Source organism: Cuculus canorus, chromosome 5, assembly GCF_017976375.1.
Source record: "Cuculus canorus isolate bCucCan1 chromosome 5, bCucCan1.pri, whole genome shotgun sequence".
Lineage (NCBI taxonomy): Eukaryota > Metazoa > Chordata > Aves > Cuculiformes > Cuculidae > Cuculus > Cuculus canorus.
This window is the reverse complement of record NC_071405.1, coordinates 24,062,681-24,086,327: the sequence shown is the minus strand read 5'-3', so window position 1 is coordinate 24,086,327 and position 23,647 is coordinate 24,062,681. Positions and strand designations below refer to the sequence as shown.

Here is a 23,647-nt window from a genome sequence, read left to right as displayed (position 1 = left end):
GGGCGAAGGCGAAAGGGTAACGGACTGTACCACCGCGAGGAGGCCGGGGGGGGGGGAGGTGGAGGGAGGTAAGGGCCCGCCTCCTCCCCCCCCTCCCCGCGCAGCCGGTGGTCTCTCCTGACTCGCTCCGCCCGTTGCCCTTGGCGCGGGCGCTGCGCTAGGCCCGGCGGCGGCGAGAGGTGACGGCGGGGGAAGGGAGAGTACGGGACTGGTTTCGGCCGGGACAGGGGGCTGGGAGCCCGGGACACGGGGCTGGGAGCGCCCTCACCCCGGGGCTGCGCGGGGGCAGCGCCTCCTCTCGCCTAGCACCGGGCAGCCCGGCCCGCGGCCCGCAGGGGGCTGTGCGCCCCAACCGGGGAGTTTGAGGCTGGGGCGCTGCGCCCCGCGGCTGCCGCGCAGCTTTGAGACGTGGTTTGGTGCCTGTCTGCTTTAATCGTGTGTAGTTCTGAGCTGTAGTTTTGTGCCTGTTGGCTTTAATCGTTTGTAGGTTTGAGCTGTGGCTTTGTGCCTGTCCGCTTTGATCGTATAGTTTCAAGTCTGTCGCCCTTAAACGTGTAGTTTCGAGCTGTAGTTTTTTTGCCTGTTATAGTCGTGTAGTTTCAAGCTGTGTGTTGTAATGTATTAACATGCATGGACTCAGCTTTCGTTTCAAGCTAAGACCCCGTTTGTTGTTACAAGCTCGTATTTATACCTTACAAAAAATACCAACACCGGTCCCACAAGTCCTTCATAAAAATTTTCACAGCATGTTCTTCTCCTTCCAAGCTCCTTGTCGCCACTGTTATTGTTTTCATGCTTCCGTGGTTTTGCCACCGATGCTGATTATTCTCAGGCCGGCAGCTCGCTTGATATCCAAACGCTCTACACTCCTGCTCCAGAGACTCAACAACACTCGTGGCTGTTTCTTGCTCACCATCTCTTCTGACAGAGGTTTTGTGCCTGTCAGCTGCCACGCGGTTTTGAGCCGTGGTTTTGTGCCTGTCGGCTGCCACACAGTTTCGAGCTGTAGTTTTTTGCCTGTCCGCTTTAATTGTGAGTAGGTTTGAGCTTGCAGCCCTGTGTCTTCTGTGGCATCTGTTGTAACTTCCAGCAAGATGCTCATCTGGAAGGCTTTGGTTAGTGAGGCTGGAAAATGCTCGTTGGGTTTTACAAATGTCTTTTTCTTTATCTGTCACTTCCCCAATGAATGTACAGCTCATCTTGCAGCCTTGTTACAATAGTAAAGCATCCTTCTGCAGGTGAGGTGAGGGTCAGTCAATCTCTTCTCCCAAGTGACAGGTAACAGGATGAAAGGAGATACCCTCAATTTGTGCCAGAGGTTTAGACTGGATATTAGGAAAAAATTATTAACAGAAAGGGCTGTCAAGTCCTGGACCAGAGTGATTAAGTCACCATCTCTGCAGGGACTTAAAAGACTGGATGTAGCACTTAGGGACATGGGTTAGTGGTGGACTTGGCAGTGTGAGGTTAAGGGTTGGACTCGATGATCTTAATTCCAACCTAAAGGATTCTGTGATTCTGTGGTTGTAAATGCATCTGTAATGTTCTACAGAACAGCAAACTTATGTATCATTAAAGTGACTTCAATGGGTAAGCTAGTCTAGAACATTTAAATGGAACTATTTCTCCAAAGATACCTTAAAATAGATGTTCTATTTCTCTATTTTAGGATAAAATTTTATTTCCCAGGGCCAAGAGTGAGTTAGGATACTTCCTAAGAAACCTGTGTATGGGTTTGAGAACAGCGTGTGTCTTGTAGGAAGCGTCTGATGCCCCTCGTGTTTATTATGCTGTGGTAGGACCCTAATAAGTGTAATTAAAGGTACCAGGTATGTAACATTTGCCATCTACAAATTTATCAGTAACTTTTATTTGTTATGCCTTTATTTTTTTCTAGCAATCATGGTGAATTTCGCCCAAGCTGTGCGTGATCACTGGGTTCACATCTTTGTTCCACTAGGATTTGTGATTGGATGCTATTTGGACAGAAGGAATGATGAAAAACTGTCATCCTTCAGAAACAAGAGCTTATTATACAAAAGGTCTGCTTTATGATGCCTCTTAAATATTTATATTTTTTCAGTTATTTTCCAAAGTGCTTCTCTGGTCTTTTTGAAAGTGTTAAGTTTTTTAAAAAATGCTGTCAAGCTATTAAAGGGAAGAAAGCCCTAAAAATTTGAGCAAGCATTCATGAAGGGGGTTGCTAATGTCCTCTGAATATTTGGGCTGTGGGAGTCAAAATTATGTGTAATTCTATGAATTTGATGTTTTTGTCATAATATTTGATTTAAAGTGTTTAATTGCTGCAGTGAATTGAAACTGTTGATGGTAGTAAACTTTGTCTGTGGAAGAAAGACAAGTACAGACATTAGCAGACATTAAGACATTGAATCATCTCTAAATAAACTTACTAGAAGTATACATTACATGAGTTCAGAAATATAACTTAAACATATTTAATATGTAAATGAATAAGAAATTCATGTTGCTAGGAAAAAGGCCTCTTAAATAAAACTTGTCTATTTGCTTTCATTAAACTTTGTCCTTTCCAGAGTAGTTAGGTGAGTGAAGAAAGTAAGCTTACATAATTTGCACCATTACATTAACTTAATCTTCACTATATAGAAATTCTTAGTGCCAAGCACGGTTGTTTTTAAAACAAAAGTAAAATTTCAGTGCTGCTAATGAAATGGAGTCTTGAAGGACTGAAGTGAAAAACATGACTTCAAACTTTACTGGAAAATGTTCTTTCAAGGAAGACCTCTAATATGGTTCTGGAGAAGGTTTACAAATTAGGCTGGGGGAAAATGTGTACCTGACAAAATAACATTAAAAGTTTAAGTTAACTGGGGGAGCAGAACTATAAAATGTACTTTAATGTAAAAATTAAAACTATCACAGAGCTTTTTAGCCAAATACTTTTCTAACTTTGTGTCATTTTAAAATAATAACCAAGTTTTGAAAAAATAGTATCTTTAAATGTTTATGTTGTCAGCTGCGGTATCTTGATTCAAGGATATGGCTGTGTACAGTAACCAGTTTGGGCTTGCTGGCTGACTTCTCGCAGAGAGTTTAGATAAATTAGTGCATTGCTTCCTCTGTGTCAGTTCTCCTGATTCTGTATTAGACCATAGCCTTAACGAAACAACTGGAAAAAAATCATGCTGCATAACATTGTAGCAATGTTGTTACCAGTTTGTAGGTGGATTTCTTTTTTTAATCTGGTCTCACCTAATTCAGCTCTGAGTAAGAAATAAGTTATGAACATAACCCGTCTGCTGTTCCATTAGCACTTTTCTTCCAGCAGTTGCTGGTGAAGTTTGGCAGCACATTGCAAAAATCCCCTCCGCTTTCACACTTTGTTCTCTTCCCTCTACAAAATTAATTGCTGTAATTAAAAGAACTAGATTTTTTCCTTTTGAGTCCCAAACCAGCTGGTTTGTACTTCCATTTTTAAATGAACGGGAGTTAAGAAAATTCAATCCATTGAAGCTTTGAAAAGAAAAGAAAGGAATTTTATCAGTATTGCAAGATTTTTGACTGACTAGGATTGCAAGAAAAGGTAAATTTATACTTAAATCTCACAATTAAGGTATTCTAGGATAATTCATTATATTTATTAGTAATTATTCTACAAAAATTATCCTAATTTTGGTCTTGTTCCTCTCTTTTTGTTTCTGTGCAGGGAGTTGAAGCCTGGTGAAGATGTTACATGGAAATAAAGACTGCTGATGGAATGGGAAATATTTTTGTTTGACTTGTGAGATAAGATGATAAATCAATGGAAGAGGGTTATGGTTTTATCTTATGAGAATATGCAAAGGGTGCCTGCAGTCCATCAGCACCAGTTTAATTTGCAGTCTTATTTTTGGAAGGTGGTTGAATTACGTGACTAATATGTATCCAAGAATTCCATTAGTCCATATGTGTTGAGAAACTTTAGTCCCCAGCAGTCGTTCTCTGGAGGCAGAAGAAAGATTTATGTAATAAAGAAAAACTATGCAAAAATCATTGGTGTTATTGATCTGTAGGGAGTGGAATTCACTTATTGGTAGGGAATTTCAGAACTGGCCTTCAGAGCAGTGTTTGACAGAGCCAGAGCGTGGCCGACAGATGTTTGGGTTTTTAATTGAACCCGCTTTCTTTCCAGATTTCCACTCTGAAATGGCAGCCTTGTGACCGATGGGGACAGCAGAGAGGGACCCGGCACTGCTGTGAACCCGGTGACGGAAGGAAATGTGTCCTTCCCGAGGGGACGGGGCGCGGCTGGGCGCTGGTGCGGACAGGACGGGGGGCGCAGGAGCCTCCGCACCGGCAGGGGGCGCGGATTGCTTGGCGAGGTGGGGGAGCCCGTGCGGATTGGCTGGGGCGGGGATAGAGGGCGCGGATTGGCTGGGGCGGGGGGAGGCCATGCGGATTGGCTGGGGCGGGGGTAGAGCGCGCGGACTGGCTGGAACGGGGCGAGGCGCTAGCGTGGATTGGCTGCGGCGGCGAAGGGCGTGCGAGGATTGGCTGGGCGGGGAGGGGGCAGCGCGCGCGGATTGGCTGGGGCGGCCTTGGAGCAAGGCGGGCCGCGATTGGCTGCGGGGCGGCGCGAGGCGGAGGCTGCGGCCGCTGACAATAAACATGGAGTCCATCTTCCACGAGCGGGTGAGTGGGGGCTGTGTGGGGGCAGCGTGAGGCGGTGGGTCAGGGTTCCCGCACGGGCGGGAGAGGAAACCCGCGTTCAGGGCTGCTGCCCTGTGCCGAGCGGCCCCTCTTCTGGGGCGGCTGTGAGCGGCCGGGGAAGAGCCCCAAGTGCTGAGGGAGAACGGGAAGGAATTGCGGGGGAATAAAGCAAAAATCGTGGTTTCTTAACTGCCTGTGGGCTGGGGCGAGTTAAGTAGAGTGAAACTGGCTGGAGGGAGGGTGTGACGGCGGGTTGGCTCTGGGAGCGTGTGGGGTGGGGGGGGCGCGGTTAGGCTGGACGGTACATAATCACAGATTAGTTTGGGTTGGAAGGGACCTTAAAGATCATCCATTCTACCTCGCCTGCCATGGGCAGGGACACCTCCCGCTAGACCAGGCTGCCCAAGGCCCCATCCAACCCGGCCTTGAACACCTGCAGGGATAGCCATTGCCCTAGTCCTACCACTGCAAGCCTTTGTAAACAGTCTCTTCCCAGCTTTCTTGTAGCTCCTTCATTTACTGGGAGGTTGCTAAAGTTCTCCACCTAGAGGATGGTGGAGCACGGGAACAGCTCCCCAGGGAGCGGTCACGGCACCAACCCTGAGAAGATTCAAGAAGTACTTGGGCAGTGCACTGAGACATATGGTGTGAATTTTTGGGTTGCCCTGTACAGGGATAGGGGTTGAACTCAATGATCCTTGAGGGTCCCTTCTAACTCAGGTCATTCTGTGATTCTGTGAAATATAATTGCCTTTTTTCCCAGAACTTTGCCAATGTCTCCACGCCTTTATTGTGTTAAGAGAAACACTAGTTTTTATACACAGTTCTCATGTGTAATGGTTGGTTTACTTAGTAAATAAAGCATGGGGGCTGTATAACTTTAAAACAAATAAAAAGGAGGAAAAAACTGCTGGTTTGAAATCCACAGAACCTGAGGAGTGGTCTTGCAAAATAGGTTTGAGTAGCAAAACTTGGCAAGCACTGCAATGTTAAAGAGCTGCTGTGCAGAGGATACATGATGGTTTTCAGCCATTGTGTTCTGTGCTGCAGCAACCTTGTGTTCCTGTCTGTTTGAAATTGAGTTAGAAACAAGTGTACCTTTCTCTCATCTGGCCTAGACTGTCACATAATGAAATGATGACTTTTTTATGACTAAGTCACTTTGTAGTTTAATAACAAAACTGTGCTAAAATCGAAGTGACGGAGCATTATACATTCAAAGGTAGGAGCTGATTGCAAGCTGTAGTTGCTACAGGGTTTTTATTTTCGGGCAGAGTGCAGTCTTGGGTGCCTCACTTGTGAAATGTAACTGCTCCCTGGTAGGTTAGCTACACAGTTACAAAGTTACACTTGAATGCCTGTTTTAAATTGGAGTAACAAATATTTTTATCTTGTCATGATTATTCTAGGGAAAATTTAACTGAACCTGTCTATTTTTGTAAGTCGTATCCCCCGCAATCAAGTGTCCTCTCTCAGTTCCTGTCAAAACATTTGAAGTGCTGTATGTACACATGCACCACCTTAACTCCCAATCTGTAAACTTCAGATGTACCAATAAAAAGGCAAGAAAACCACAGTATTTATAAAGGAATATTAGCAAGACAAAGACCTAAGTTATGTGGTGTTTTTTAACCGTGAACTTGCAGAAAGTAGGACTTAAGGAACCCCTATTTAAAAAGTTGGACCTTTCTTTGATGAGATGCAAGTGGTTGAAAACACTGAAAGCCCAGTAGCAGTTTATATCAGGATGGGTTTCAACAAGGGGATTTCTGATTATGGAAATATGCAGTATTCTCTGCTTACGTTAAATAAAGTTAATCTCTGTGAAAATGTCTAAAATCAGTTTTCTCTTGCATTTTGAGCTTGATATGTACATGTTTTGTATATGAAAATTAATGTTTATTACTTCAAATAAAACTGTGCAAATACAGAAAGGTCCTTTCAGTGAAATTAAGGTTTAAGCCTGTAATGCAGCTAATTTTCAAATATATTTTAATATCTCTTTGCTTCTAAGTCAGTTTCGTACTGGAAAAACCTGTCATTCTTGATCAGGTTCTTCTGCCATAGTTTTATCATGTGACCAGTAGCAGGAATGTGGTCCCGAGGGGACGGGAGCTGGTTTTTAGGACTGAGTTCCTTATTGTGAGAAAGACATGAGCTGGAGGAGGTTTCTGTTGGATCCTGGCTCTACAGCTGTTTTCACTTTAATAACTCATTACTCATCTGAGTGATGAAGCCTTAGGAAGATTCTGTAATCTTGGTGTAAAGGGAATTTTCAGGTTTCCTGCTGTAAGGGAAGGAGGTCATGGGAGATTTGTGCATGTGATTTGTAATGAGACTTTCATGGAAGTTTAAAGAGTATTCCTCCAACGCATGCTCTTGTTTACTTAGTTTCTGTGGGAGGGTGCGATGTTATTGGTTTTTGTTGAGGGATTTTAGTTTTGTTTTTAATAAGGTGCATGTACATTAGAGTTCTTAGTGTAAATAAAAATGAGGAATGATTAAAACAGAAGAGAAAAGCAGGATTTTAAAGCTGATGTTAAAAGTTAACACCTTGTATTGTAGTTTAATTATTTGTAAGAGTGCTTTTTGTGGGAAACTATAATTTAATTGTTTTGGTTGGGATTTTTAAACAATATGTTATCTACAGTTGTGAAAATTATGAAGACTGACATGGATTCATTCAGATTAGATTTTTTTAATTTCTGCTACAAAATCATGACTGACGTGTCTAATTTAATTATTTTTAATTTGGGTTGACAGTCTAAAAATGTTATATTACATTTCTGTTATCCCCAGTGTGCTGGGTATGTAACATAGCATCTGAAGTATTTTCCATTTAAAGTGATTTCTCAACATAAAATATTTTCATTGTTTAATATGCTAAATTTAATTTTTTTTCTTTTCACCTCATCATCGTCTTCAAGATTTTAGAACCAGTAGTATTAATGTTTTTTACCTAGTTCCTAAACGTAAATTTCATGTGGAAAATGAGCTTTACTGCTTCTTCAGCTTCTAATTGCTTTCTTGGCAATAAACAAATTGGTTATAACTTAAACTGGGAGAGCAAACTTGAAATGAAGGAAATGAATTATGTAGATGTATATTTTCAAATCCTTCTGAAGTCTGAACAGTCTGCTTTTCTTTCACCACATGTGGAGAGCAGATTGCTGATAGCCACACCTGTCAGGGAAGAAGAGTTTAGAAAGAACAAAAGCATCTGTTGCAAAATATTTCTGTTACAGGGTGGTAGAGATCTAAACTCATTTTCATGTGGTGGTTATTTGGAAGAGGAGAGAATCCATTGTCCTTTGTGTGATTTGGTCAGGCCATTGGCAGTTTTTACAGTGTTTCCAAAAAAGACATTTTTACATTAAATCTATTTCCTTTGAGGAAATAAAGTAGTTTCCATGTTCGTTTTTTCTCCATCATATTGATGGGAAGATTGTATTCCATGGCTTGCAGTATAAAACATCCAAAGAATATGTGGTGTTCTGGGTGAGCGGGGAGGCCAGGGAGTTTGCCAGAATTTTGGAGGAGTCATTTCACAGAGTAAAACATTAATGTGATTTTTTTGTTGTCTCTGGTATTTTTTTCTCTTCCAATATTAGCAAGAAGGCTCATTGTGTGCTCAACACTGTCTGAATAATTTGCTACAAGGGGAATATTTTAGTCCTGTTGAGTTATCCTCTATTGCACAGCAGTTGGATGAGGAAGAAAGAATAAGAATGGCAGAGGGAGGAGTGTCTAGTGAAGAATATAGAACATTCTTACAGGTAAAAAAATTTACTTTGAAGTTGCTTTATATTTGCCTGAAATATAATATCATGTAGCATAGCTAGAGAAGGTTAATTTCCTAGAGGTAAAATTTCTGAAATTTATTCATGCATCTTAAGTTTTGCATTTTCAAATGTTACTAGTACAGCTTTACAGTAATTCTACAAAAAGCTACATCATCTTACAGGTAGGAAGGTCAGGTGTGGTGAGGAACAGGATCCGCAGTTTGCCTTTTGTTTTTGTAAGCCAGTGGAGAGAGAGGAACAGAAGTTTCCATGCCTGTCTGTCCTTTAAGCACTGAGCATTTCTAACTTAAATGTTTGAGGTTTTAATTAACAAGTTTATTTGGACATTGTAATCAGCCTAACAGCCTAGGATATATTTAGCTGTTGTTTTAAGTATGTGCACTCATATTTATTTTCAAAACTGAATTATTTCTGACTTTTACACCATTTTTCCCTTTTCCCCCTGTCAACGTCACACTGAGCAGCAGCCTTCTGTAAATATGGATGATAGTGGCTTCTTCTCAATTCAAGTAAGCATGGCTCTATACTGACATAATTTTTTATTTATGCTACATATGTTCTCTCGTAATTTAGATGGAATTGAGTTTTTTATCTAGTCCCTAAGCTGAATAGGGAGTTAGTCCTGGACTTCTAAATCTTCAGAGTGTTTTCCGTTAAAAGCAGTGACTTGCAGTTCTTCAGCGCATGAGCCCTTAAAGACAGAGTAGAAGCACAGACTCCTGAACTGTGAAATGACACCTGCTGGCAATATGCTTGATTTCTAAGTTGCTTCTTATGGGCACTTCAGGTGTAGAACGTGGCTTTCATAGACTACAGGTGAAAAGCAGACTTGAGATGGTTTTCTAAAATTATAGACTATGGAGCCCTTGGCAGTGGTTACAGGGTTATTACAGTGATCTGCAGAATGGAAAAACGGCAATGTCTGCATTCCAGTTTTCATAACACACTCCAGACACCTTAGAGATGGAGGGTGTTTTAAATTTTTTTTTAAAGACCTCAATGGGAAAGTAATTAATAAGAAATACTTAAACCAGAAAAACAACTAAAAAAGGTATTGAACACTGAACTGGGGCTTTTGTCTAGACTAGAGCTGTAGGTGTTGCTTTGCACCTTTGTCTGTCTCCTGAGCTTTCAGAGGTGCTTTTCAGCGTTCCACAATCCTTCAAGAGCCTCCTTTCCTTGTGGTAGGGCAGGGCTGTTTTTCTGTTCAGTGAAAAACCATTACCAGTGCGTCATATCTTGTATTCTTGATTATGCTGCTTCAATATGGACGACTGCTTCCTCATATTCTACTTTTTTTGTCCTGTCATTGCTTTGCTCCCTTGCTACATAGTTGTCTCGCTGAAAGGCAGATGAATCGTTAATTTAAAATTTCTTACAGCATCATTTCAGTTCGCTTTAAAGACTGGCCTGGTCTTACCTGACTGATCCCGTGACAATCTGATGGTGCAAAATTTACAATAGTTATTGTGGGGAAGGGTGACATTGTACGGAGGGAGCAGGAAGGGCAGAACAGTACAATGAAAGCCCAGAGATGACAACTTATGAAGTATCTGTGGGAGGTGAAGTTACAGCTTTGTCTGGGGGAGTGTGCTTGTTAACACATTTCAGTTAAATCCTAGGATTGTTACTTTCCTGTAGATATAGTTTGCATGTGGATCATTGCAGTTATGTTTTGGATAATGAGATTTCTAGTTTTCCTAGCAATGTTTTGAGATCTAAGTTTTATGAAAACAGTATAACTGTTCATAGCAGCTGAGATGGTTGTGTTGCTTAAGTATAGATTTGACTGGTTTAACTCATCAAAAGTGCTATTTTTTCACAGGTGATAAGCAATGCCTTGAAAGTTTGGGGTTTAGAACTTATCCTCTTCAACAGTCCAGAATATCAGAGACTTGGGATCGACCCTATGTAAGACATTTTTTTCTTAACAGCATGCTTTCATTTTACAGAGGAGCTATGATTTAAATCTTTGTTTAGAATTACTATTTCAACCTCTGTTGGATTCTGATGTTTTTATTACCCCCCTGTCTTTATTTTTTTTTCTCCTTTTGGGGGTGATTATGGCCATGTATCCTCCGTGCCTTCATGATATCTTGGTATCTGAGGCATCACAGGCATAAGGAGATTTCAGTAAAGTTGTCAACTTCCTTTATGTTAAAAGAGCAGTATGAGTACTCTGTAATATCAACAGTTATTTTACTGAAGTTTTATTATATAAGTTTAAATTAGTGATAGTGGAGAACTTAAACATTAATATACACTCCAATATTAAAGTATTTAATTTTATCTATACCTTTTGTTTTTCTTTTTACAGAAATGAAAAATCATTTATTTGTAATTATAAGGAACACTGGTTTACAATTCGAAAGTTAGGAAAACAGGTGACATTCTTTTTTTTATTTAAAATTGACTTCAGAATGGGGGTGGAAAACTGGTTGCAAGTAGACCATGTGTTGGCCTTCTGCAAACTTTTGCTGCAATTTGTGTTTAAATAGTGTTCCATATTAAAACAAACAAACAAGCAAAAATAAAAGTAAATATTTGTTACAGCAAAAAATGCCAGGCAGCTTTTTATAAATGCTAGCCTGGGGAAAGACCCTAGGACCAATTACCCAATGAGCCTGTCCTTTAGGGAGCTGTAACTCTGGTAGAGTCTGTGTGACATCTTAAGTTCTTCTCTTTCCTTTCCACATGAAAAACAGCAGAAAAACTGCTGGGGTGGGGGAGTCCTAGACAACGATTAGGATTCCTATAGAATACGAACTTATTTTAATGCACTAAACTACTGACACCGAAAAAATCATTTTGCTCATTTAAATGGACAGTAGGTATAAGAAAATGTTCAAATTTCAAATGTATTAATATTTATCATTGCTAGATTTAAAAGTATCCGTTAGGATAAGGTTGGGGAAAGTAGAATTACAACTTTCCGCTATTTTATAAAGCTTGCTGAAACAGTTGTATTATAACCAGGAAATAGTTATTAAAAGTAAGGGAGGCCATACAAGTATATGGTACAGATATAATAACTCCAGTCACATCCATGTCCCTTGTAACACCAATGCACTGTTTTCTTTCAGTAGCTAATCATTGTTCTGAATCATGCTGCATAAGCTTTTATACATCATCAGCTGGTTTGCTGTTTGGTTTTTCGGGTTTTTTTTCTGTCATAGAAAATGTTTATGAAATAAGATTTGAGATTCTACAGTAGTGGACAGAAGTCTCTTTTATGCATTTGGTTCATTTTGCGAGTGGTGACTACTTTTGTTGTCCTCCACATTTTAAAAAGAAAGCCACGAAATAAAAAAAAATCACCTGTGACTAAACAAACTAAACTCTGCAGTTCTGCAGTAGTATAAAAGTATAGCTGATTTTTACAGGTGATTTTTGTATATTTGATATCAAAAAGGCTGAATGGTCTTTTACAAGTATGGGAATGTTCCTCATTATATATATAACCATGTTGGGTGGAATTCTGTGAGCCGGCATTCTAGCCCAAAACATTTTAAATTGGAGGAGGTATGTCTTTTGCTTGTATATTTGGCTTTTAACCACATGAAGGCAATTCTAGGGTCAATCTGGAGAGTAATGAGGAAAGGTAGACAAAATAGGTTGATTTAGGTTTGAACTGCTTCTCTTATGTTACACTTAAAACAAAATCAGTTTATCGAACCTTCCTCCTACATACCCCTGTCTATAATCTGTCCATAGTATTTGTTTACATAACTTTTTATTCCCTACTTCTATACTGTTGATCTTCTTACCCTTTCTGAGTGGCAAAATTAACTGACTGAATGACAGAATGGTGGGTAGTTACTTACCTATATGCCAGGTAAATTGTAGTATGAGCCTGACTGCAAGTGTGTGACTGCATATATGGGAGTTTGGCCAGGTAAATGCATATTTGTGAGAATGGAGATTGAATTCTTCTGCTACCTGAAATGGCACTTCCTGGTTAAAATTAGATAATATTGAAGGAATAGGATATAAAAAAGGTTCTTCAGGTTGATTGCAGCATAAATGGGAGATTAAAGGGAGGTTATTAAAGGGAGATTATTTTATCATCCATGTGGAATATATTTTCTCTTTAGAAGCAGTTTTATAAATGACTAGTTGTCTTCTTCAGGGAACTAGAAATTATCTATGTATATTTATCTCAAATGTCTCCTATTGTAATATGTTATGCTGTACTATCAGCATAGTAAATTTGAGTTCATTTTTCTTAATTCTTAAATTTAAAAATTATCTTAGAGAGAAGTAAACCATAGTTTTCAGCATCACCAGCTATTAAAGGCAGCATGTTTAGTAGCAGTATTTCATAGAAAGAACTTGACTTCTCTTTTCTGTATCTATTAATTTCTTAAGATACAGTGTTAGTTTATGAGGAGTTTCTTCCTTTGTTAGTCTCTGAACAGATTTAAAACTAGGATTAAGCAGAATTTTAGAATGATGCCTGAAATAGTTCTTATACCATTACATTTGATTTATGTGTTTTAGTGTTCAGTAATGAGAGAGAGAGCATGTAGTAATTTCCTCACTTCAGATCTCCCGTTAGCAGAAGAGTATTTGAAGGGTAACTTTTAGCAGTATAGGTGCTGTGCTTCAAAAGACTTTTAATTTGATTATTTGTTTACTAGATTTATTCAGATGTTCCATCATAGAAAATGACCGCAATGTACAGAAATGGACTAGCAAGTAATCTTTATGCTAATTTGTTCTCTCAAACCTTTTTTTTCTTAATTACAGTGGTTTAACTTGAACTCTCTCTTGATGGGTCCAGAACTAATATCAGATACATATCTTGCACTTTTCTTGGCTCAATTACAACAGGAAGGTAATAGTAACTTGCAGATGTTAAATCTCATTAATTAAAAGTAGGTAATAATAATTATTTATTAGAACTTATGTGTTCAGTTAACTACCCTTAGTTTTATGATTGAAAGTGAAATAACCCAAGTTCTTATAATGAAAGGTAGAGCCTTACTTTGTAATAAGTTGCACATCATTGTGTTCCATATAGTGTACATTTTTAGTGTGTTTATGTCTGCATGTTAATGCTGTAGACTTATGATTTATTTTTCTCAGGTTATTCCATATTTGTAGTAAAAGGTGACCTGCCAGACTGTGAGGCTGATCAGCTTTTGCAAATGATTCGGGTACAGCAGATGCAGCGACCAAAACTAATTGGAGAAGAGGCTGCACAGTCAAGAGATCAGAGGTAAGGTTCGTTTCATCATAATAATGTTCAGTATGATTGGTTTCCAGGATTAATGCCTACATGGAGACAATCCCCTTAAGGCATAATTAGAAGTACCTTTACTGCATTATGCTTGCTACTGTTGCACATAGTAAAAGCATGTTGATAGAATAGGAGTAGTGTATTTCTAAGCGGGCAAAAACTACCTTAATAAGGATTCAGTCTTTCCATGTGCATAAAATTGTTGTATAGTGCAGATTTTTAACTTCATGATTACAATATTTTTCCAATTATAGTAAAATGGATTAGCAAATCTTACTAAACTATGATTAAAAGGAATCAATCTATAATTAAGACTGGCTTGTGCATTCTGTCATAAGTAGAAAAGAATGAGAATCCCGTATCTGAATTTCACATCATATAAATCATACAGCGTTCCCCTTTGGAAGAATTTAGCTGTAAATGTTGTGGTGCTGCTCTGTTGTGATGCACACTGCTAATATAAAACATCCTTGAAAGCATATAAAGTACTACTTCTGCAATTATTTTATCACATTTTCATAGTGAATAAATGGCATACTGATAACAGGGCTTAAGGCCTTTCAGAGGAATTAGTTCATTCATAGTCCACTTTGTAAAGGTAAACTGGTGTTGTGAATTGATGGAATAAAAACAAACTGCTTAGTAGTAACATGGAAAGTGCACATAGTCTACAAAGGATCTGTTGCTCTAATGTGGTGTTCAGAATTTCCTAAGGAGACCACATGCACTATTTTCTGCTGGTGTCAACTGTTTAAATAATAGTAGGTTTGAAAAATGTGTATTACTACTTTTTGTAGTCTTATTGTTTTTGAAGTTTTTCCTATCGAACAGTTCTTGTCAACATGTGTAGAGCTGCAGGATTTTCATTTTTACATCTGAGAGCTTGCAGCACTTTTGTGCTTTTTCATGTAGAAATGAAAATATTTGTTTATAAAACAGATTTTCACAATATAATTTTTTTTAAAAAAATGGAGTTTAATCAGCAGAAAATGTTTACTTTAAATCTCACAGTAATAGTTAATATAATTTCTGTCTGAATTCTGCCATAAGTGTATCAATTTCACAGGCTGCCCAGAAGTGATGTTGACCAAGCAATAGAAGTTAACCATCCTTTTGATGGAACAGGCATGTTAGATGAAGATGAAGAGAATTTTCAAAGAGCCCTTGCTCTAAGTAGGCAGGAAATTGACATGGAAGATGAAGAAGCTGATCTTCGCAGAGCCATTCAACTCAGCATGCAAGGTACAGTGTTCATCTAATTTTTTCTCACAGTGTTCACGTTGCTTGTGCTTTAGGCAGCTACTTAAGTCAGTTCAGTTAGTCACTTTTTCCAGCTTGCATCAAGTTCTGTGAAAAGACTGGCTTTGAGGCGTGGAAGGACAGTCCAGAATCTCCTGTAGCCATCTCCTTTTTGCTGTTTTTAAAGCCGCAACTTTCATGTTAGCATTGATCATTAGGAGACAAGAAGAAATTGGCCCAGGGTGGCAGGAGCGAAGGGAAACAGTCCCAAGATGAGGAGGAGGAGGGATAGAATCAAGTGAAGTTAGGCTGAGCACTTATTTCTCCAAAAAGTCTCTCTCTTCCTCTCAAGTTTGAAGACATCTTCGTAAGCTATATTTCATTTACTAACTTCATTTTACTGTAATTAGTAGGATATGGCATGTTCTGGTTTTAGGTAGTCGTCGAAGTGAGTTCTCAGGCTCATTACCACAGAATGTTCCTCAGTCGCCTCACACCAGTCAGACAGACTCCCTTTCTTCAGAAGAGCTGCGAAGGAGGAGACAAGCATATTTTGAAAAGTAAAGTAGTTGATAGAAAACTGCATGTGGAAGTACATGTCATGGTTTTCAATGCTTTTGGGGCATGGTTGGGTTTCTGACTGAGGTCCAGTTTAGCTTTTATCTAACATGTTTTCCTAACAGTACTTGAATTGTGCTATTCCTGGGTGGTTCCTACAAAGAAAAGAAGCCTGTAAGTAAGAAGGAATTTGTTAGTAATGCAACATCAGTCTTATGAAGAAAGAAAACATGCATGTTATTGAAGTATTTTAAATGAAACCCTGTATATTTCTGTAATTATTTTCCTGAAGTATTCTTTCTCTAGACTTTGCTTCTGTAAGCATGAAAGCATTCTAGATGATATTTTATGTTGCTCTTCTGGAGTACTGTCTTAATAAATAGTTGAGGTATTGTTGTAGCTTTTCCTTACCTCTGCCTTCTAGTGTTGAAGGAAATAAAGACCAAGGAGAAATGCTATGGATTGGAGGACTTAGACTTTGCATGGGAGGGTAAGAATGCAGGCAATTAAAATTCTGAAGAAATAGTAATGCGGCTTGGAATATAATGTTGTGAAGATAAGTGTCTGAAGGTTAGCAGGGTAAAATGGTTGAAGAGATTTTAGGTGCCAGGAAGTGTTAGTGTACCAAACAGCTTCTACTTCTTACTCTTGGCCTTCCTTACAATTAATAGACTTAATACAGGTCTCATACTGGTGTTAATCTTACTCTCTTGTAAATTTATCAATGCTTTCAGGCAGCAACAACAGCTACAGCAGCAAGATCAGACCCCGAACCTACATGATAAGCCAACTCCAAGCTCAAGCACTCCAGAAGCTGACCCAGGTATTGGTTTTTAAACTGATCTACAAGACCAAAATATTTATGGTTTTTTCACCTTTGTGTTGTGCTCTATTTCCTAACTTCCTTTGTCTGCCTACTTCCTTACTCCAACAACCATTGAGATTATGTGTCATAGCCATTAGTCATTTTGGCAGTGAGGCAAAGGAACACTTTCTTGCAAAGCTAGTCCTGCTTTGAACATCAATATCCTGTTTCAAATTGAAGAGCATTGCTATTGGACTATTTGAGCTTTGGCTTTGCTTGTTGTTTTTTTCTTTGACTTCAGCATTACAGATTGTAGTTTGTATGGGATTTGTGCCAACAATTCGTTTTCTAGATGACTTTTAAAGTTGTACGACAATGTAATAACCTTGGCTTAATATCTAACAAAATTACTGGAAACAGTTTTCAGAAGAACCTAAGTCTGTTGGCCTTAACATAATAATACAGTATAATACTTAATACAGTATTAAGTATTGGTGATCCAAAATTCGTGTCTATTACTTGTTCCAAACTGACCATTGTGGATGGAAAGCTAAGTGCAAAGTGTTCAATGATTTTAAAAAATAATATCAAAACCAGTTTTGGGGCTGGGATGCAAACAGGTGGGTGTGGAGAAAAAGAACAAGGAGAGCATTTAACAAATGTTGAGAACTACCTCTGTGCATTTGTTACAATTTACATGCAATTATTTTCCTTAGGAGGTGATATGAGTGAAGAAGACATGCTTCAAGCAGCCATGAATATGTCTCTGGAATCTGTTTGAAACCACTTGAATAAAGAAGAGAAGAAATGACATAACTTTTTTTTTTTTTCTCCTCTTATTGTCAAAACACTAGGTCCCCATTATAATTTTACTGTGTGGATGTTGCACAAGCAGGGTTCATTTCAGAGTTCTGGAAGCAGGAATGAAAGGGGGGATGTCAAAGTTCAGGGGGAACTGCAAATACAAAAAAGATTGCACTAATTTAGAAAACTGTGGCACTCCTACTACAGAATGTCTGTTCACAACAGTAACTGTATTAAAGTTACTTAACTATTCAGGTGAACAAAGTTAGACACATGTAGCAGCTGTAGCTTGCATTTAAAAAGCAAGTTTAAATTGCTCTGAAGAATTCTAAAGGTGCCAAAACCCAGTATCCACTGATTTCCATCAGTACTAATGGAAAAATAGATACTAGTAATAAGTTCTGTTCATAAATGACAGTAATAAATATAATACATCACTTAAATAAAGATAATAAATCACTTAAAATGGGAAAAATAATAAAATTCTGCTTATCTTAGGTAATTTATTTTTGTGTTTATTCTGAATGACTTGAAGTCAACTGTTCGATCCTGCTGTCCACTTCTGAAATGACCCATTCTGCAGGAGAAACGTGAATTCATAATTTCATACTTAGGAATTCATGAGAAAATCTTCAGTGTATTATTGTTTATGATGTTACTCCTGAATCTTTCAGTGACTCCTGACCTTCTAACACTTTCTGGTTTTACTTTCAGTTCCAGCTGTAAACTTTTCAGATCCATGTTTAAAGTAGGATTTTTGCATTGCCCTATTGTCTTTTTGCAGATAACTTGCCTTTTTTAGTTTGGTTATTGTATTTGGTTTTGTTTCCTTACACTCTTTCTAGTTATGCCACGGTCTTTACTATAAAAGTAGCATATAGTCAGTTGAGTTAAACAGATTTTCTTTTCTACCTCTTCTGGAGTCTTTTTTTCCTGTGCAAGTTCAACCCTTCATTCTGGCCTTTCAGTAGAAAAGAGCTGTAACTGAGTCTAGGAGAAAGGGGGAGGGGATTTAGGTGCCATTAAGTCAGTGCCACACACATGAAGTGCATTCCTGCAGTCTGAAATGACCCCTGTGCAAGTAATTCTTTTAAGAATGAATATTTATGTCTGTGTGGATGTTCTTTCAGAAATGCTTTTTATGAGTGTCTGCCAGAATGTTGCAGCTTTTTCAGGAATGGCCTTTATTCACGCACCTTACAATTTTTTATCATGCTGTTTCTGATCCTGAGAAAAATTGGAGAGCAAAGTATGTGAGATAGCTTATTCTATTGGTTGTAAGACATTTGCTTTGATATCCAGGATGAATGTGGAAGAGGGTGACCAAACCTGACTTTCAACTTTAGTGCAACAATTTGGATATGTTTCGTTTTCCTAAATGGTGCTTGAAATACAAATTCTGTTTACATATAAATTATATGGAAATATGTTGTAGATAGAGTACGTAAGGTGTAGTCCAGTTAATGCATTAACAGTTAGCAGAGACATTCTAAGAATCTTTTGAAGGTAGCCCCAAATTTCTTTATTGAATATTCTAAAGTTATATCATTGCATAATAGTAACAATTGAGATTAGTATGAAATGAATGGTAGCTAGATGGAAATGTACATTTAGCATCAAGTAGTACTGTACATGAAAGGGCTCTTACCTCTCAGTAAAGATTTGTTTACAGCAATGATTTGATAGCTTAGGATATTGTTATATTATACATAATTGGGCTAAATTCTGTTTTCCTTACCTATGCGCTGAATTTCCACCGGTGTCACCAAAACCACTGGTATGCGTAAAACTATGTATTTTAACATGAGACAGCACTACTTTTTAAAAACTGATTTTAAATTTTGTCTTTTTTAAATAATCCTTTCATGCACATTATAATTAATACCTATAATGTCTCAAATTAATGCAGCTAAACGATGGCTTTAAAAGTCCAAGTGTGCATATGCCATTTTGAAATGCTATATTTTTCAGGATGTAATTTCTGCTTTCAGTTTAAAATTTCTATGAAACTGAAGACAGGAAAGGACTCTCTAAAGCACTGAATTATTTCTTTGCTCGTCTGTAAATTATCCACGCTTTAATTTCCCTTCTTTTGTTGTGCCATAAACTGATTCTGAAATAAGATTCTCATTTTTATAAGTAGGTATAGGCTGGCAATTTGATACCAGTACTTGAAACTTGGACCTTTTATTCTGTTATAAAAATATAATACAAATATATAATTTCTATAGCTATATAGTGTAAAAAAATCTAAGCCCATTGAATTACATTAACTTTAACGTGTGACAAGTACATGTTTTTATAATCAGTGGAGCATGGAGGTTTGTATTTGAACTTTCATGTTGCTTTGTAAGTTGTTTCATCACCCAAGTGTTTTCATGTGTGAGGAATATAAAGTAGCAGTGCCTGAAAAGCACGACTGTGTCAGTCATTACAGGGCTAACCGTATTCCTTTCTCTGTAGAAACAGTGTCACTCTACAAATACCAATGTGATATTTAGAGGAATGTCAAGCTTACTGGAGTAAACGTATCTGCCTAATCAAGCAGTTAAGAGGTAGCAGTTTAAGTTATGTATGTTAATTGCTGTGGCGGAAATGTCTAATACTAATTGTTGACAGTGCATATTCTATAACCCAAAGCTAAAGTTCAGATTGTGTGGACTGCCAAGAAGCTGTCAATAAAAAGCCAATCTCATTTTTTTGGTGTGCGTTCTTTCAATGGTAAACAGTTTTCAACGTGGCTGAACTATGCTCATAAGGCGTTTACTAATTTAGAGCCTGTCAAGCTGAAGTTTTTTTTTCCCACGTTGTAGCTTTAGGCCAAAGTCCACTGTATAGGAGTAGACATTGATTTTTTTTTTATTAAAGTATGATATTTGAGGGAATATCAGGCTTCTGTCAACCAACGGATTTTTACCATCTTCCTCACAGTGAATGATCCATGTTATGTAATTTGTGTTTTTCTGCCTATAGAAATCAAAGGGGTAGGGGGAATGAGTGGTATTTGCATTAAATATCTTCCAAAATGAGCTCTGTAAGTGTAATTTTGTAAACTGTTTTCATGATCTTGTAGGGGCAAGAAGAAAAAGTGTTGTAACGCAGTCATGCTTGAATGCAATTCTTGTTAAGTCACAACAGGTATAAATATGAGGTATTTAAATGCTCATGTTTTTCTGGGCTTAAAACTAATGTGATACAATACTGGCTTACTCCCCAGCATTTGGGTTCCTCGTGCCCTTCAAACAACTTCAGCAAGTTTAAATTTTCAGCTAGTGTACTTTTATTTAATATTTTTTTGTATTTAATTACTTTGCAGACTACTTAAAAATAACCAATACACATTTAAACTTCCAATGTGTTTTACTGTTGGACTATTACTTCTGTTACAAATCTAAGCCCAAGTGGTGTTTCCCAGGGCTGGTTCTTTTTAATGTATTTATCGGCGATCTGGATGAGGGGATGGAGTGCACCCTTTGTAACTTTCCGACACATCAAGTTGTGTGGGAGTGTTGACGTGCTTGAGGGAAGGCAGGCTCTACAGAGGAATCTGGACAGGCTGGATCGATGGCCAAGGCCAATTGTGTGAAATTCACCCAGGCCAAGTGCTATGTCCTGCACTTTGGTCACAACAACCCCATGGGATGTTAAAGGCTGGGGAAGTGTGTCTGGAAGGCTGCATGGTTGATGAGGACCTGAGAGTGCTGGTTGAGAGATGTCTGAATACAGGACAGCAGTGTGGCCAGGTGGCCAAGAAGGCCAATAGCATTCTGGCTTGTACCAGATATGGTGTGGCCAGCATGAGCAGGGAAGTGATTGTGCCCTGGTATTCGGCCCTGGTGGCCACACCTCAAATACTGTGTTCGGTTTGAGGCCCCTCAGTACAAGAGAGACATAAGAGGTACTAGAGCGTGTCCAGAGAAGGGCAACAAAGCTGGTGAAGGGTCTGGAGCACAAGTCTTATGAGAAGCAGCTGAGGGGACTGGAGAAGAGGAGGCTGAAAGGAGACCTTACCGCTCTCTGTAACTACCTAAAAAGGAGGTTGTAGCGAGGTGGGTGTTGGTCTCTTCTCCCAAGTAACAAGTGAATAGGTTGAGAGGAAATGGTGTCAACTTGCTCCAGGGGAGGTTTGTTTGGATATTAGGAAAAATTTCTTCACTGAAAGGCTGTTGAGTGCTGGAACAGGCTGCCAAGGGAAGTAGTTGAGTCACCATCCCTGGAGGTATTTAAAAAATATGTAGATGTGGCAGCAAAGGACATCGTTTATTGGTGGACTTGATCTTAAAAGGTCTTTTCCAACCTAAATGATTCTGTGATTCTATAAAATGTTAGGGAGTTTAAAATGGCATCTGCACGTGTCTAGTAAATAATTCTGTTTCTGTATCTTAGATGACTATTTTCATTTGCAAGCCGCTTTATTATTATATTACAAAGCTGACAATTGGGCTTTTAAAAATGAACAAGAACATAATTCTAAACTAACATTTTCTAGAATTTACTTATTCTAATGATGAAGCATACAAATGGTGGCCTTTTTATTGAGAAGTAAGTGGAATGAGATTGGAGAACTCTAGAACTCAGATTTACGAAGATATATTATTGTACAGTTCATGTTACCTGCACATACTTTTAAAAGAACTGAAAAAATAATCAAAGGAAAAGTTGAAGATTAAACTTTTTTTGAAGGCTTAAATATAAAATTATGTTGCTCATTTAGCAAGCAATTCCAGTCTTCCATGAAACAAACTTAACTCCTGGGAAATCTTCATAGTTACTCACAAATCTTTTTTTTTTTTTAAAAAAAAAAGGTTTCATAGGTAATACCTATATGCCCATTCCCCCCATACACATCATCACTTCTTCAAGTAAGAACCATGCTTCATGTTAATATATGTGAACCAGCCCAGTGCAAATATTCAGTTCTTTAGTTGCAAATTAGTAGCTTCTTTGTGTTGTATCTGGGTTTGCATCTTAAAAGCATGAGCATTCTGCCTTTTATGAACTTCAGACATAGTCTGAAACAGTCCCCTCCTGCTGCAAGGACAGTTCTTCAGAATGTTAAAAGTATATGTGACTTTTCAACTGCTTTTACCAAATCAAAATGTGTTTATTTCCTTTGTTCAGAAAAGCACATAACTGTTACTACCTTTATGATTTTTTTACACCACCAACCCTCCAAGCCTCTCTGTATAGTCAGTGTCAATTCAGGAGGGTAAACTTCGAAAACGGTTTGAACAGAAAGGGATGTGATATTTAAATGCCACTGCACAAGAAGATGGAGAAAAACCTTGATATTGTCTTTAAAGCGTGCAAGCATTGGTAAAATTTTGGGGTTTGCGACATGAAAATCCATGTGTACAAACCAGAATAGAGTTAGGATTTTGTAAAGGAATAACTTTTCATCTCTTGCCTAATAGTTCTGTATTTTAGAAATAATTTTCAGTAATAGATTTAATGTCTTGAGATTCTGCTTTCAATATCGTGTCTTTGGCTCTGGATTCCTATACATTTTTTGTCTCTATTTTGTGTACATAAATCATATAATACTGAAAAGTTTTTAAAAAGGAAAACTGAAATGCTATGTCATTGTTTTGACTGGAAAATGGCAGTGCTGTTTGATATATTGAAAATGCTCTCCAAATAAGCACAAATATATATGGTTGTATTTGATATAACTTTTTAAAATAAATATAATTACAGCTTCTAATGTTTCTCTCTTGACCCGAGTATTTGCTTTCCCTTTTGTGTGGATTGGGCACAGAATCATCAAACATTAAAATCTAATCTTTGGTTCCACTGGGCTTTGCATGAGATGATGTGCATAAACATTAGCGGGGGGGATATTCTGTTGCTCATAACTGACATTTCATTATCTCCTTTGTTGTTCCATGTGTTGATATTCCAAAATTTATGTACAGATTCCTGTTAAAACAAAAGCTGGTGCTGATCATAACTATGGTAGAGTCTTAAAGACTGTATGCTTTCTAATGTTAAAATAAGCTAATGTTTGCTGTTTTGCTATCAGAACACATATTCCTTTTGTGGCACAATGCAGTTTTTGTAGCTCAGTCAATCCACAGTGTATACTGGATGATTTCTGTGGACCTTTATCAACCGTAGATGAAGCCGGTCAGCTAAAAAAAGGAGTTGCAATGCTACATGGTCAGTTCCTCATTTTTCAAGAGTAGTAATTTAAAAAAAAGTGGGAGAAAAAGCCCCCTGTGCAACTTTATTGACTTCTTGCCTTACTTGGTGTTATAAAATGAACCACAATAGGGGACATTTTTATCATCTGTATATATTTTTAAAAGTCTGGAAGACTTCCCTAATATTATTTGGAAAATGTTAAGACAGTTTCCCATAAAAATGAATTAACTAAACACTACTGGAAAAGATAACACCTCTGCTACCTCCTGTAGACGTCTATGTTTTTGCTAAAATAAACTATGGTATAGGGTGTTTTAAGCATTATAAACATTTAATCTTCATTAAATCTAATGTTTAAAATTAACAAAACCGACTAGGACACAT

General features: G+C 38.1%; 2 protein-coding genes across 6 annotated transcripts; both read left to right on the top strand.

The window, feature by feature from the left end:
• Positions 1 to 50: 50 nt before the first annotated feature.
• On the top strand, positions 51 to 4,029 carry NDUFB1 (NADH:ubiquinone oxidoreductase subunit B1). 2 transcript variants are annotated; one of them, XM_054067325.1, is made up of 3 exons: positions 51 to 179; positions 1,898 to 2,042; positions 3,686 to 4,028. In XM_054067325.1, exons 2-3 carry the CDS (start codon positions 1,903 to 1,905, stop codon positions 3,720 to 3,722), a joined length of 177 nt encoding a protein of 58 aa, XP_053923300.1. In that variant the 5' UTR covers positions 51 to 179; positions 1,898 to 1,902; the 3' UTR covers positions 3,723 to 4,028. The 2 variants fall into 2 exon arrangements, with proteins under 2 accessions (XP_053923300.1, XP_053923301.1); XM_054067326.1 differs by having other exon boundaries at positions 110 to 200; positions 3,686 to 4,029.
• A 181-nt stretch (positions 4,030 to 4,210) lies between these two features.
• ATXN3 (ataxin 3) lies at positions 4,211 to 23,396 on the top strand. 4 transcript variants are annotated; one of them, XM_054067323.1, is made up of 11 exons: positions 4,211 to 4,340; positions 8,280 to 8,444; positions 8,936 to 8,980; positions 10,297 to 10,382; positions 10,789 to 10,855; positions 13,221 to 13,308; positions 13,560 to 13,692; positions 14,780 to 14,955; positions 15,389 to 15,512; positions 16,245 to 16,333; positions 17,032 to 23,393. In XM_054067323.1, the coding sequence occupies exons 2-11, from the start codon at positions 8,397 to 8,399 to the stop codon at positions 17,094 to 17,096; spliced, it is 921 nt and encodes a 306-aa protein (XP_053923298.1). In that variant the 5' UTR covers positions 4,211 to 4,340; positions 8,280 to 8,396; the 3' UTR covers positions 17,097 to 23,393. The 4 variants fall into 4 exon arrangements, with proteins under 4 accessions (XP_053923298.1, XP_053923295.1, XP_053923299.1 ...); XM_054067320.1 differs by lacking the exon at positions 4,211 to 4,340 and adding an exon at positions 4,558 to 4,650 and having other exon boundaries at positions 17,032 to 23,392; XM_054067324.1 differs by lacking the exons at positions 4,211 to 4,340; positions 15,389 to 15,512 and adding an exon at positions 4,558 to 4,650 and having other exon boundaries at positions 17,032 to 23,396.
• The last annotated feature ends 251 nt before the right edge of the window (positions 23,397 to 23,647 follow it).

Bases quoted from the DNA above. Each gene is read 5' to 3' on its own strand.
- NDUFB1 (XM_054067326.1), top strand. From the start codon at position 1,903: ATGGTGAATTTCGCCCAAGCTGTGCGTGATCACTGGGTTCACATCTTT. The intron at 2,043-3,685 runs GTCTGCTTTATG...GTTTCTGTGCAG, and splicing joins AAGAGCTTATTATACAAAAG to GGAGTTGAAGCCTGGTGAAG.
- ATXN3 (XM_054067320.1), top strand. From the start codon at position 4,627: ATGGAGTCCATCTTCCACGAGCGG. The intron at 10,383-10,788 runs GTAAGACATTTT...TTCTTTTTACAG, and splicing joins AGACTTGGGATCGACCCTAT to AAATGAAAAATCATTTATTT. The intron at 13,309-13,559 runs GTAATAGTAACT...TATTTTTCTCAG, and splicing joins GGCTCAATTACAACAGGAAG to GTTATTCCATATTTGTAGTA.